Source organism: Notolepis coatsorum (assembly GCF_963971535.1).
Source record: "Notolepis coatsorum genome assembly, chromosome: 16".
NCBI classification, from domain to species: Eukaryota; Metazoa; Chordata; class Actinopteri; order Aulopiformes; family Paralepididae; genus Notolepis; species Notolepis coatsorum.
This window is the reverse complement of record NC_140180.1, coordinates 2,269,542-2,285,188: the sequence shown is the minus strand read 5'-3', so window position 1 is coordinate 2,285,188 and position 15,647 is coordinate 2,269,542. Positions and strand designations below refer to the sequence as shown.

General features: G+C 52.5%; 1 protein-coding gene across 1 annotated transcript in view; it reads right to left on the bottom strand.

Moving 5' to 3' along the window:
• Positions 1-247: 247 nt before the first annotated feature.
• Positions 248-15,647, bottom strand: part of LOC311242405 (solute carrier family 22 member 4-like) — a gene marked incomplete at both ends in the record, with an annotated part of 38,880 nt that continues 23,480 nt past the window's right edge. The window contains 2 exons of the mRNA XM_084331360.1: positions 248-312; positions 5,769-5,951. Of these exons, the coding sequence (XP_084187486.1) occupies positions 248-312; positions 5,769-5,951 (248 nt within the window). The remainder of the gene's footprint in view (positions 313-5,768; positions 5,952-15,647) is intronic.

Here is a 15,647-nt window from a genome sequence, read left to right as displayed (position 1 = left end):
TAACGACCAAGTTAAGTTACAAAATCAGAGACATTCATTCATTTGACCTTTATTTATTTCTCTGGAATACATTGAGGGTTGGACCCTAACTTTCCAATGATGCTTTCAGGAATTAAATCAAATTTTAAAAATCTAACTTTCCAAATAATGCAACGAAAAGTAAGCCCAAGTTTGGACCGCTCATAGAATTCTATACTTTCTAGAAGTGAAACCGCCGTTTTAGTTCCGTTCTAGATCAGCCTTTTCTTCAGGGGTCTCCGTTCTCCATCCCTGTCTTCAGGAGGAGTCGGCCTCTCGAACAACCTGGACAGACTGACACACAGACACACAGACAGTTATACAGACTGACACACAGACAGTTATACAGACTGACACACAGACAGTTATACAGACTGATACACAGACAGTTATACAGACTGAGACAGACAGTTATACAGACTGATACACAGACAGTTATACAGACTGACACACAGACAGTTATATTATCATACTGGCAATCGCGTCTCGCTCTTCGCCATTATGAGATAACTCCTATCTCCTAGCACCTAATGTGCTCACGAAACAAACAAATGCACTCGCATGCACGTGACCAGGCCACGCCCCCGCGTCCAACTATATGACCCTAACCGCAGGGAGGGCTAGGATGCTATCAACGCTTGTTCACAGACATCTTTGGTTGGAACAGTCTCCCCTTGAGGAGAGAAGGTTTTCCCTCCTCAGGGCTCCCCTCTCCGCAGAGGGACTTTTGGTCTTTCCGCAGGAGTGCGGGCGGTATTTGACCTAGGCCCCACACCGCCTCACACCGCGCAGCTAGAGGTGAGGGCGCGGCCTCGCCAGCGGCTGTGGCGAGGCCCCCGACCAGCGGCCATGTTTCCCCCGCCTGAGGTACCCTGGGCACAAAGACAACAGGTGATCACAAGGCCGACAGCCTTGGCGGCAGAGGGATCGGCTACATTAGATGAGCACGCCCTAAAAAACCGTCGCCGTCTAGCTGTGTCTAGCACGCTCTCCGGTCACTCCCCCCCCCCCCAACACCAGTGGGATACGGGCTCTGATTTGTTCCCTTTGGCTGCGGGCCGCGTGCCTTCAGTGAAGCGTAAGCGGCACCACGTTTTGCTTCTCATGGGGACAGGGGCTGACACCCAGTTGCTGGCTAGGCCTGGGTCTGTCCGTGAGAATGCTGTGCTGTCAAGCAGCTCCCATGCTACACGTTCTGCATCTGTGTTTGGTGAGCCTGGTGTTGTGTCTGTCAACGACGAAGGTTGTCAGCGGGGGAACTCGAGGCCCAGGAGGTCGCAGCGTGAGTTCCCCCAGCCCCGCCCTCGCCAGGCCGGGTATCACGTCAGTGCCTTCCACGGCCGGAAGACCGGCGGTGGTCAGTCAGGCACGCGTGGTTTGGGTGGTAGTAATATCACTGCAGGGCTACGTGTGTAGGAACCCACCCTATCGGGCAGTGTGGGGACCACACGCCTTGCATGTCCAGCTGCAGAGCAGGCTATCCTCAGCAGTCCATGCCGGGGAGATGTTCAGTGGGGGAGCCTATGTCACCAAGTGTGATGTCAGCTTCCCCCGTATCAGACCGGCCCTTTCTGTCGGGGTCCCCCCTTGGGTGCGATTGCCTCGTTGGTAGTGTCAGGGTGCGATATCCCGGCTCTGCGAGACGCCCTGCTCGCGCGGTTGGCGAGTCCAGGGTTGATGACGCACAGCGGGTGGGACCGGGCCTCCTATCTACAGTTCCTGGCGGACCAGCGCCAAGTGGCGGCGGGTGCGCCTTGGGATTATCATCACATATGGCTACAACAGTGCCATATGTCGAGGTGGATGGAGAGAACGCTGAGGCGGGGACTTGTGTTGCAGTTTGCACAACCCCACCCTCCGTTTTCAGGTTTTGTACAGACCCTGTTGTCAGGGTCAGCAGCGGTGACAGCTCTGGCCGACGAGATCCAATCTCTGTTGGCGAAGCAAGCCATCGTCGTGGTCCCAAAGGAGGACGCGATGCATGGCGTTTCCTCCCGGTATTCTCTGGTGCCCGAGAAATCGGGGGGGGTGTCAGACCCATACTGGACCTGTCCCATAGAAGGTTCAGAATGTTAGGCACTGTCAGGTGGGGGACTGGTTCACCTCCATAGACCTGTAGGATGCGTATTCGTATCCCGATCTTCCATCCTAGGGCTTACCTACGCTTCCTTTGCAGGGCTTAGCGTATGGGTACCAGAGGCTGCCGTGCGGCTACTCTCTGGCTCCCCGCATCTTCACCAAGTGCGTGGAGACCGCGCTGGGGCCTCTGCGTCGTCGGGGGTTACGAATTTTATTCTACCCAGGACGACGTTCTGGTCCTTGGCCGGTCAGGGTAGATCGCCAGGTCTCATACCAGGCAGGTGGTGCCTCACCAGCCTGGGTTTTGCTGTAGACTGGAAGTAGGGTACTTCTCTTCCCAGTCAACGGGTGGAGTACTTGGGCTTTTTCTAAGCTCAAGGTCTATATGGGCATCCCTCTCAGAGCGGCGGCGAGTGGGTGGTTCTCGACGCGCTCGGGAGGTTCCGTCCTAGGATGGTTACGGCGCTGTCCGTGATGCGCCTACTGCTGTGGTCCCTCTTGGCCTCCTCTTCATGAGGAGGATGCAGAGGTGGTTTTTTCCAGTATGGAAATGGACCCGGTGTGAGACATGTGGAAGCGGCTGAAGGTTCCCATGTCGGTACTGGGGGACCTCATCCTCTGGGGAGGGCCTGGTGCCCTCACCAGCGGGGTCCCCGTGGGCAGCAGGCTGTCACATGTCATGGTCTTCACCGACGCCTCCCTCATGGGATGGGGGGGGACGTGTCGAGCCAACGCAGTAGGGGGCAGCTGGCAAGACCATGCTGCCCGGTCTGCGCAACATTCAATGTGTTGGAATTGAGGGCAGTCCTTCTGGTCCTCAAACGGCTCGGCCACCTTGTGGTGGGCAAGCATGTTTTGGTCAGGACGGACAACACGACATCAGCGTCGTATGTTGACAGACAGGGAGGAGTACGCTCCCCCCATCTGCACCGGGCGGCGGTCGGGCTCTGTCTGGCTATGGGCGTTCTCCATCTGCGCAGCCTGAGGGCTCTCCACATCCCTGGCAGGGAGAATGTGGGTGCAGATGTGATGTCGCGGGCGGTCCTCACCCTGACGAGTGGGGACTACGTCCAGACATAGTCGGACAGGTCTGGGACCGGTTCCGTGGCCGTCCGGGATTCTGTACGCATTCCCCCCCTTACACCTGGTAGCTCAGCTGTTGGGGCGGGTACGTCGGGAGCGCAGGACTTGGTCCTGGTCGCGCCGGGCCGGGGCTCAGCTGTGTGGTCCCCGGCCCTGATTCAGCTCTTGGCCCCGCCGTGGCCTGTTCCGTGGTCACCGCGGGCCCTCTCTCAGGCACGCAGAACTCTGTTCTGCCTCCTGTTCTGGGGCAGCCTCTAGGCTTGGCTGCTGACAGTGTGGATCTGGTGGGGATGCGTCTTGACTATTCTGTGGTTAACGCTATCCGGTACGCGCGCGCTCCGTCCTCTACCGCGGCTTATGCTGGGGAGTGGCGTATGGTTGAGTGTGGGGGCAGAACATTGTTCAGCCACCCTCTCGTGAAACATTCCTGCTTGGCGCTCGGCGTCTCAAGCCTGTGGAACGTTCTCTGTCTCCGAGTGGGACCTCCAACTGGTCCTGGGCCGGTTGTCGGAGGCCCCGTTTGAGCCTCTTAAGCAGGCGCCATTGGATCAGCTGTCTTTAAGACCGCGTTCTTTTTGGCCATCACCTCCGCTAAGCGCGTGGGTGAGCTGTGTGCTCTCTCGGTGCGGCCTGAGTGCCTGTCTATTCGGCCGATAGCGGTGCGACTCTGAGGCCTAATCCAGTCTTCGTGCCAAAGAATATCCGGAGCTCTTTTCGCTCCAGGGATATTGTGGTTCAGGCGTTCGTCCGCCTCCTCACGCTAGTGAGTTGGAGGCGGGCCTTCACCTGTTGTGTCCTGTCCGTACACTGGGGGTTACCTCAGGACTCTGGCTCTCAGGGCTTCCGTTCAACTGTTTGTTTGTTATGGTGGCCCTTGCGCGGGTGAGGCGCTGTCCAAGCAGCACCTGTCACATTGGTTGTGCGAGGGCGTTGCCCTTTGCTACACGTTGGCTGGACAGGTCCCCCCTCGGGCTTCTGCCCTGTTAGGGGGGGCTCGGTGGAGGACATCTGTGCTGCGGCCTTCTGGTCCTCCCCGGGTCCCTTCGTTAGGTTTTACCTCGTGGACGTGACTGGGGGTTCTGTCTCCCAGGCGGTTCTGAGGTCTGGAACCTCTCCTGCGTCCCACCAATTGGTGGGCTAGCAGGGGTGTGCCACGGGGTGCTGTGTCACACGTGGTCCCGCCTGTGCTGTGCGTTTTCAGGGGTGTCTGGTTCCCCCTTTTTTCGCACTTTGGTGGAGTTGACTGCCTCCCCCCCTTCGTTAGGACGGGCGGGTGGACGGGACTCCCCTCCTCCCTGGCTGGGGCTTACGGGCCCTCAGGGGGTACACTTGTCGGGCCACGCGTCTGCTCTGCCCCATATCTCATAATGGCGAAGAGCGAGACGCGATTGCCAGTATGATAATATAACGAAAGGTTATCCTATAACCTAGTTATATGAATACTGGCTGAGCGTCTCGCTCTTAGCGCCCTGAGGTCCCTTGGATGGTTTTTCCGTGTATGGAAATCTTTCTGAGGAAGGTGGAGTGTGACCATGTCCGGCGTCATATAGTGGGACGCGGGGGCGTGGCCTGGTCACGTGCATGTGAGTGCATTTGTTTGTTTCGTGAGCACATTAGGTGCTAGGAGATAGGAGTTAACTCGAGACGCTCAGCCAGTATTCATATAACTAGGTTATAGGATAACCTTTCGTTATACAGACTGACACACAGACACACAGACAGTTATACAGACTGACACACAGACAGTTATACAGACTGAGACACAGACAGTTATACAGACTGAGACACAGACAGTTATACAGACTGACACACAGACAGTTATACAGACTGACACACAGACAGTTATACAGACTGACACACAGACACACAGACAGTTATACAGACTGACACACAGACAGTTATACAGACTGATATCTCCATTACTGGAACCTACCGGACAAGTGGTTTGACCTGAGGGATGTATTCTGGGAGTGCCTGGTGTTTGGTATCCGGTAGCAACAGGCTGAGCAGACCGGCGAAAATTGTGGCCACGCCCATCACCACGAAGGGGAGGAACTTATTGTACGTACCTGAAAACATTGATTGATTGATTGATTGATTGATTGAAAATGTTATTAACAGATTGCAGAATGGGTACAATACAGTACAGCTCAATACACACAATTGTTAAGGGGATGCAGACCAGAGAAAGACTTTCGTCTTGTTTACATCAGGGTCCCCCATTTTCAATTCATCATAACATAATATGACATACATGACATACAGATAGACAGTACTGCTACATCTAGACATCTATGACATACCAGATCTACAAATATAGTACTGTTTGTGATACAAAAGGAGTTTAAAGAGAGAGTATATACATTTGAGGGTGAAGAAACTGTACATTGGAGGAGGTTGGGTATAGGTGGAGTGGGGGGGGGGGGGGGGGAGGACTGTACATTGGAGGGGGTTGGGTTTGGACATTTACAGGGGCCAGTTTTGAATTGCAGTCTCCCGTAGGTGCTCTTTGAGAGTGGTTTTGAAAGTGGGTAGTGATTCACATTCCTTTACAGCGGTGGGTAGGGCGTTCCACACTGATGTCTCACCCATGTAGGCGATGTAAGGCGACACCGTGCTTCCCACGCGGGCGGCCATGGAGAGGGATCCCAGGGCCATGTTCCTCACCACCGTGGGAAACATCTCCAGGGTGTAGAGGTAGAGGAACACAAAGCCACCCGTCACACCCGTCTTCCCGAGCATCGTGAGAGTCAGGGTTAGACCGGAGAGATCTGGAGGAGAGGAGAGGGTGGGAGAGGAGAGGAGAGGAGAGGAGAGGAGAGGAGAGGAGAGGAGAGGAGAGGAGAGGAGAGGGTGGAAGAGGAGAGGAGAGGATAGAAGGTAAGGAGAGGAGAGGAGAGGATAGAAGGTAAGGAGAGAGGAGAGGAGAGGAGAGGATAGAAGTTAAGGAGAGGATAGAAGGTAAGAGGAGAGGAGAGGAGGTGAGGAGAGGAGGTGAGGAGAGGAGAGGAGAGGAGAGGAGAGGAGAGGAGAGGAGAGGAGAGGAGAGGAGAGGATAGAAGGTAAGGAGAGGAGAGGAGGTAAGGAGAGGAGCGGGGAGGAGAGGAGGTGCGGAGAGGAGAGGAGATGATGGAAGGTGAGAGGAAGAGAGAAGGGGAAAGGAGAGGATGGAAGGTGAAAGGAAGAGAGGGAGAGGAGAGAAGAGAGGATAGGAGGGGAAAAAAGAGGGTGGAAGGTGAGAGGAAGAGAGCAGAGGAGAGGAGAATCACATTTATTTGTAGAGCCCAATATCACAAATACATCTCAATGGGCCTCACATTACAATGGAGCAGCAACCTGACGTTAACCCTTGGCGCTCTGGTCTGTGGGACCCGAGAAATGATACAATAAATGATTTATTTTCAACCTGAGACTCTTTGGTCTTGTGGCTAATTTTCTGTAAAGAACACATTTACATTGAGTGCACACTGATGATGTATTTGGGTGCAGATTGATGATGTATTTGGGTGCAGACTGATGATGTATTTGGGTGCAGATTGATGATGTATTTGGGTGCAGATTGATGATGTATTTGGGTGCACACCAGGGCCGGACTGGGGAAATAATTCATACCGGGAGATATAGCGCGAAATATAGCCCCAATCAGGCCACTTTTTGGGGTCTGGGGGTCCCCCACCCGGAACATTTTTGTTACAAAGACTTAATTTCCTGCATTCTGGTGAATTTTAGTGCATGTGAATCACAAACTAATGAGGCAACAATTGCTTAGTACAATGTACTATTATGAACCTCAAATAAAACTGTTGTGGCACTAGCAATGCTACTCTCTCCACCTTCAAAAAGAAAAAAGCAAGAGCACAACATATTTTTCTATTTACTATTATAATACAGTTAACCACTCTCTCCACCTATTCAAACAGAGCAAGAGCACAATACCATATTCACTTTACTGATGCACTACCCATCAACAGTTAAAATAGCCCTTTACACAAACATTAAATAACAGACCTTTCATTACAATACTATAATAACAGTAGCCACTGCCAGAATAGTGACACTGAAATTTCCAACATCAGGCATCAATTGTCAAATAATATTGATCATGTAACTGAGGGGTACAATTCCCTGACTGTATTACTAGATATGATACTTACTACCACTACCTTTGTACTTAATATTCGGCCACCCAGTACTCGGCATAAATATATTATGATGAACACTGTCACGTAGATGAAACGGATCCAACACAAATGTACGAATTAGAAATAGGTCTTTATTTCTACACAGCGATGGTGTGTAGAGCAAGCACTTAATCAAATCAATCACATTTATGAATGGGAATTAGTATGCACTTTTATGGCAAGAGTATTCGTCGGTATATCAATAGAGAATGTCCAATCTCTGAAGGCGCAGGTGGTACATATACGACCTGGAATAATTAAGGAATAACAGCAATGATACTTTAATGATTATAGACTGGATACACTAGGGGGGGTTAATCCGGTCGCTTGTAAGCCGACAGGAGTAGGAAGGGGGGGGGGGGGTAGAGTCCGGCTGCCTCATCCGGCCAAGGGTATCCCAGGTGAACCCACTGTAGTGCCGTTCAATGCGCCGGCGATCCTTGGACCGCAGATGAAAGCAGATGGACTCTTTGTGGGCCGGCGTCCTCCGGTCCACGGAGGAGAGACGTGAAGCGACCTCGTCTTGCAGAGCGTCTCCTCACCTTGCGTCCTCTCCAGGGGGGGGGGTTCCAACACACGCCAGTGTCGGGGGTCTTTATCCATGGAATAATCAACGTATACAAAGCATAATCCGTGCCTGGGAAGGCGGGCTGTCGTCGGTAGAATAATCCGGTATACAGGTCCACTCGCTCGTCGGCTCTGGGGCTCCTCGGGTGCAATCTCACATGGGGTCGATCATCCTGGATAAGCAGCCAGTTTTCTGCCCGAAACGATGGGGTGCTGACTACGGTAGTATTCTCACCGCACGAAGCACTATATATTAACAGACTATTATTAGCTTAATAGACTACGTCCAACTCGACGATATAGTGCCAAATATGACTATTCAAATATTAATATACACGATGTCTCAATACCGATGGTAGGCCGAACTTGGCCTTACTCCCACACGTGGCGTCGCGGGGAGGCTTTACGTCTGTGACTCTATTGGAGGGTAAGAAACTGGACTGAAAAGGAAGTCCTACTTTAGTAGCGCAGTATATATACGCACTATGAACAAATAGTCCCATTAGTGGTGCGGTAGCCAGATTCCTACGCGGAACTAGGACTTGTTCGTACATGTTGAGCGGTACGTTTGAACTGGGTCTGGGGGGTATGGCAGCCTGGCACCAAGGTCTCGACCAATAGTAGAATGGAGACTATTATGGGATGTTCAGTAGGCTAGAATGGATATTCAATGCATATTGTACAAGGAATATACAAGGGATATCAAGGAATATTAGAGAATATACAAATACAATTAAATATATATATATAATAAATATATATATTCGGTTTAATCTGGCCCTTCACAACAGCCACCCCCTGATTGGTCCCAGACCTAATCAGTTAAGCAGAGACAGATTAATCGCGTTGTCTATTTACACATAAGGGTTTGCTGTAGGGGTCAGTCAACTTCACAAAGTCATAGGGTTATAGGGTCATGGTCATCATCGATTGTGTCTGGGAGTCGGGGCAGTTCTATGAGCCTCGCCACGGGACGGGTGTAAGTGTGACCCTGGACAAGCACTTCAGCTGCTCGGACCTTGCCGTCGGCACCGGTGATCACTTTGCTTACGCGGCCGGCCGGCCACATAGCTCTGGGCAGTGATTGATCAATAATCATGACGACTGTTCCTTCTGTCAAATTGTCTCTCTCCTTTACCCACTTCTGGCGGGTCTGTAGAGACGGTAGGTAGTGCAGTAGGAAACTGCTCCAAAACTTGTCGGCTAATACTTGGCTGTACCTCCACATTCGTCGGCCGTTCGCTTCTTCAGGCCGGTACATTGTCTGGGGTAATGCAGGATCTAGCCGCCCCATCAGGAGTGTGTTGGGGTCTGCGGAGATAACAGTGCTCAATCCACAGAACACAGGCTTCTTATTCTCAGCCTCCTCCTGACTGGCTTCCCTCGGGATAGGCGTGGGCCACTCTCCTTCCGGGAGCTTTAGGAATGCTGGGCCGTCACTGTAGACATTGCGACGGGTGAGGTCATCCAGGGGCATCCCCCGGGTGATGACGTCAGCTGGGTTCTGTTTTGTATCAACGTAGCGCCACTCTGTTTCTCCGGTTAACTCTTCGGTTAAGTGTTGAATCTCGGTGACTCTGACTCCCACGAAGACTTTGTACTTGCATGAGTCCGATTGGATCCAGGCGAGTACTGTCGTGGAATCTGACCACAGGATTGTTCTAGACACCGGTATGGTGAGCTCACGTTGGATGAGCGTGGCTAGGTGCGCTCCGGCTAGGGCTGCGCAGAGCTCTAGACGTGGGATAGATTGTTGCTTGCGTGGGGCTATTCTCGAGCGGGCGAGGACAAATGCTGTGTAGATCTCTCCCCCCTTTTCTTGGGCCCGCAAGTAGGCTACTGATCCGTATGCGACCTCTGAGGCGTCACTGAAGACGTGTAAGTCCATTTTACATGTCTCTGGCCTCACCGTGGGTGGGAAGTAGCTTCGGCGCATATTAACGCCTGGGAGTGAGTGGAGCTCCATCTCCCACTCTCTCCAGGTGGATGCAAGGTGTGCGGGAATGGGGTCGTCCCAGCCCTGGTCCTTGTCCCACAATGCTCGTACAATCATTTTTGCCCTGGTGGTGTACGGTAGAATACATCCTAGCGGGTCATATTGTCGGGCGAGTGTTGTGTACACACTCCGTTTGGTGGTCGGCGCCGCCGCCGGCCTTCCCTGCTCCGTAGTCAGGGGCTTGTGTCTGTAGTGAAACGAATCTGTTTTGAATCGCCATACCAATCCCAGGGTCATCTCCTGGGCTTCTCCCGGGATTGTAGCCATCCAGGTCTCGCTGCTGGCTGCCTTGTCCTCGGAGGAGAGGCTGCGCAGTACTTGCGGATCGCTGCTGGCCCACTGCCTGAGATCAAAGCCGCCTTTGATCAATGAGGCGCGGAGTTTAATCAGGAGAGCCTCGGCTTCTTCCTGGGTTGAAAGGCTTTGTAGACAGTTGTCTACGTAGAAGCTGTTCTTTACGCTGTGTCGGACCTCTTCGTCCGCTGCTGGGTCCTCTGCTACATGTTTCTGTAGTGCAAATGTAGCACAGCAGGGGCTGCACGTCGTTCCGAAGGGGAGGACTTCCCATTGGTAGATGGCTGGGTGCTCATCTCCTGGCTTCTCTCTCCATAGGAACCGTAACAGGGGCTTGTCCTCCTCTACTAATCTCACCTGCAGGAACATTCCTTTAATGTCCCCGCTGATGGCCACCTTTTCCTGGCGGAAGCGGAGTAGAACGCCGAGTAGGGAGGGGCCGAGTGTGGGACCGGGCAGTAACTCTTTATTCAGATTTTGGGATCCGATCTGGTAGCTGCAGTTAAATACTATGCGGTCTTTACCGTTGTGATGGACCTTGTGGTGAGGCACGTACCACGATTCAGTGGTCTGGTCAGCCTCTTTAATGTCCATCTTTGTGACGTGTCCCGCTGTGATGAGCTTCTCAATCTCAGCGCGGTATACACTCTCTTGGGCGGGGTTCTTGGCTAAGCGCCGCTCCGTGTTCAGCAGGTACCGTTCTGTGGCGTCTGTCTTGGCGTGGAAAGTAGGCATTCCTTCTCGCCGCAGGAGTGGCGTGGCGTATCTCAACACGCCGTTGACCGGGACTCTCTTGGTCCCTGTCTCGAGGAGGTGAATGGCGTAAATGTCATCTTTAGAGCGAATGTCTTTCTTTCCGTTCTTAAAGGGCATTTGTTCCAAGGTCCATAACCGCTCTACGTGTTGCAGGAGTGCGGTTTCTCCCTCTGTGACTCGGGAGTGGAGACATCTAGTGGCTGTACTTCGGTTGAGAGATTTGGCGAGCGGGCCTTGGAGAGTCCATCCCAAACGGGTCTCGACTGCTGCAGGACAGCCTCGGGGTCCGGTATGAACCCGGTCTATCGGGACAATGAGGTCTGCATGGTCGGAGCCTATCAACAGGGTCGGCATAGCATTGTCTATGAGCGGGATCGGTAACTTGCGCAGATGTGCATATTTCTCCATCAGCTTGGCGACGGGGTATGTGTACCGCGACAGTCCTATTTCTTGGCTGGTGAAAGCGTCTGTAATCTGGTACCGTCGCTCAGGCTGGCCGCTTGCTGCGATAGAGAATGAGACATTCTCGCCCTTTATCGTCTTCAAATCTCGTCTTATTGTCCGAATTGTCATTTGGGTTTCGCTTCCCCGCAGCCCTAGCTGGGCCGCAGCGGAGGCGAGCAGAAGGGTCTTCTCTGACCCGTCATCGAGGACGGCGTAAGTGTCCAGGACTTTATTCTGGTAGCTTAGTGTCACGCGCACTACTTTTAGGAGTACTCGGGCTCCACTGCTGCTGGCGGGATCGATGTACATGACGCTCGCTTTGCTGCTGGATGGTGCGGGTGAAGGGCGCCGTCTGTTACTGTCGTGAAGTATGTCCAGATGGGCTCCATCGCACTTGGTGCACCTTTTCTTTAAGCGGCATTCGGCTGCCATGTGTGAGCGCGCACAGCGAAAACAGCGCTTGTTGGACTTTATCCATTGACTTGCTTCCTCCACGTTCAGCTTGGGGAAGGAGTCACATTGCGCTAGCCAGTGTTCTTTCTCACAGTAGGGGCACACTATCTTCCACTTCTCCGTTCTGGAGGGGGTACTGTGGCTCCTGCTGCTCGGTACTGACTCCGATTGGTGCATCACAGTCACCGATCTTCTTCCATCATTTAGTCGTCTGGTTCCTTCTCTGGAGCCAGGGGTGCTCCGTCCGAATGTATATAGCCGTAGGCTGCTGACTTCTCTCGCCAGGAAGTCTGCTAGATCGAGGAGGTTCGGTTCGGGGCCATTCGGGTCTCGGTGGTCTCTCTGCCGCCTAAAACGCTCCTGTCGAGCGGGCGGCAGCTTCTCCAAGATCCTTTCCACATTTGAGTTGGCGTAAAGTTCATGCCTCCCCTTCTCTCTCTGCGCTCCCAACATCCCTACCAGGGACTGCACTCTGATGGACAGGTCGTCCAGTGCTCGATTGTCTATTGCTGGGGGTAAGCGGTCGATGTGTCGGATCTCCTGGATCACGTAATCCCATATGCGCCCATACCTCTGGTCCAATGCTACCAGCGCTGCTGTGTATGGGGTGGTGGAAGTCGCGTAGGCGAGCGCTATATTATGTGCGCGGGGTACCTTTAAGTGCTTCAGTAGGATGGCGTATTTGTGGCGTTCATCCAATACATCCACCAACATGGTCTCCAGACACATGCGGAGTTCTGTATACTGGGCCCGGTTCTCTTGGGTGAAGTCGGGTACCATAGGCGTGCCAATGTATGACGCTGACTGTGGATACATCGGCGAGCGTTGGGGGAGAGGCCTCCTAGGCGAGTCTCCTCCCGCTCCTTGGTATGGGCTGGTACCGGCAGTGTACCATGGCCCGCTTGTCCAGGTGCTGTTCCTCGGTGCGGGTCGTGCGTCGTGCTCACCCGGGTATAGAGTCGGGGGTCTGTAGCGCAGCTCCGCGGGAGTATAGCCTGGGCTGTACCGGACCTCCTGGTCCGATAGAGTACTGTGCTGTCGTCGGGCGTGGTTCTCCTCCTCTTCCTCTTCGTCTTCAGTTAGGTCATCCAGTGCTTGTAGTCTCTGGTTTAGCCTCTCCACAGGATATGCTGCTCCTTCCCGGTTGCTAGGTCTCGCTTGGACCGGTGGGGGGAGGTGGTCTGTGGGGGGTATAGACCTCGTCTGTTGGTCAAGTTCAGGGTTGTTTACTCGGCTAGGGGATGCCGCCCTGGAGGTGTGTCTAGACGAGTTCCTGGAGCCTCTGGCGGAGGGAGAGGGTGTTGTCCGTCTGATCAGCTGTTCTATTAGTTGCGCTTGCTGTCTGTCGCGCTCTGCGTCCCGTAGAGCACCAGCAGCTGCTCGCTGGCTGTCTGCTCGGTCTCGGGCCACATTCTCTTCCCTCTGAATGCGTCTTATTTCTAGACGTATATGCTCTTCTTCGCTCCGCTGCTGGATCTGCAGTCGGTCGCGTTCAGCAGCGGCGTTCAGGCTGATGAGGAAGGCCTGCTGTAGGGTCCTCTCTGCCTCGCTGGGAGAAGGCGGTTGTATAGGGGAGCCTTCCCTCGGGGTACTCCTTGCGGAGCCTTGGAGCTCTATCTCCACGGTGCTCTCCCCGTCTTCTTCCGTGCCGAGTTCTCTCTCGGTAGCGCTGTATTCCTCCCGGGACTCATCGGGGACTACTTCTTCAGTACTGGCGGGGTGTGAAGTCATGTCTGGTTCCCACTGGTCCCCACCGTGAACTTGGTCAGTTACATTAGAACCCGTAGGGGCCTCTATGGTCGGGGTAGTCTGGGCGTTGGGGTTAGACATACTTTTACTTTCTAGTTTTACCGCGTTTACTGTTAGTAGAAGACTAGGTTGTTGACTGACAGCGTAAGCCTCTAAGTACTGAGGGAGCCGTCGTTCGCGCTGCGGGCGTTGGTTAGGAGGATCGTTTCGTGGAGTGTTCATCATAGGCCATTTCAATATTAATAACACTATATTAATATTACACTAATTACCCATCCGGCTCGAAGGACCAATTGTAACTGAGGGGTACAATTCCCTGACTGTATTACTAGATATGATACTTACTACCACTACCTTTGTACTTAATATTCGGCCACCCAGTACTCGGCATAAATATATTATGATGAACACTGTCACGTAGATGACACGGATCCAACACAAATGTACGAATTAGAAATAGGTCTTTATTTCTACACAGCGATGGTGTGTAGAGCAAGCACTTAATCAAATCAATCACATTTATGAATGGGAATTAGTATGCACTTTTATGGCAAGAGTATTCGTCGGTATATCAATAGAGAATGTCCAATCTCTGAAGGCGCAGGTGGTACATATACGACCTGGAATAATTAAGGAATAACAGCAATGATACTTTAATGATTATAGACTGGATACACTAGGGGGGGTTAATCCGGTCGCTTGTAAGCCGACAGGAGTAGGAAGGGGGGGGGGGGGTAGAGTCCGGCTGCCTCATCCGGCCAAGGGTATCCCAGGTGAACCCACTGTAGTGCCGTTCAATGCGCCGGCGATCCTTGGACCGCAGATGAAAGCAGATGGACTCTTTGTGGGCCGGCGTCCTCCGGTCCACGGAGGAGAGACGTGAAGCGACCTCGTCTTGCAGAGCGTCTCCTCACCTTGCGTCCTCTCCAGGGGGGGGGGTTCCAACACACGGCAGTGTCGGGGGTCTTTATCCATGGAATAATCAACGTATACAAAGCATAATCCGTGCCTGGGAAGGCGGGCTGTCGTCGGTAGAATAATCCGGTATACAGGTCCACTCGCTCGTCGGCTCTGGGGCTCCTCGGGTGCAATCTCACATGGGGTCGATCATCCTGGATAAGCAGCCAGTTTTCTGCCCGAAACGATGGGGTGCTGACTACGGTAGTATTCTCACCGCACGAAGCACTATATATTAACAGACTATTATTAGCTTAATAGACTACGTCCAACTCGACGATATAGTGCCAAATATGACTATTCAAATATTAATATACACGATGTCTCAATACCGATGGTAGGCCGAACTTGGCCTTACTCCCACACGTGGCGTCGCGGGGAGGCTTTACGTCTGTGACTCTATTGGAGGGTAAGAAACTGGACTGAAAAGGAAGTCCTACTTTAGTAGCGCAGTATATATACGCACTATGAACAAATAGTCCCATTAGTGGTGCGGTAGCCAGATTCCTACGCGGAACTAGGACTTGTTCGTACATGTTGAGCGGTACGTTTGAACTGGGTCTGGGGGGTATGGCAGCCTGGCACCAAGGTCTCGACCAATAGTAGAATGGAGACTATTATGGGATGTTCAGTAGGCTAGAATGGATATTCAATGCATATTGTACAAGGAATATACAAGGGATATCAAGGAATATTAGAGAATATACAAATACAATTAAATATATATATATAATAAATATATATATTCGGTTTAATCTGGCCCTTCACAACAGATCACATTAACTAGATGTTTTTGATAACTTTGCAGTGATTATGTTTGTAGCCAATGTGGCAAAGGTGTGTAATCTTTGAATTATCTTGGAATTATTTTGACTTTTTCTTTCATAAATAGTTTATTCAACTTCAATATTTGGGTGCAGACTGATGATGTATTTGGGTGTGTGAGTGAGTGAGTGAGTGAGTGAGTGAGTGAGTGTGTGTGTGTGTGTGTGTGTGTGTGTGTGTGTGTGTGTGTGTGTGTGTGTGTGTGTGTGTGTGTGTGTGTGTGTGTGTGTGTGTGTGAGAGAGTG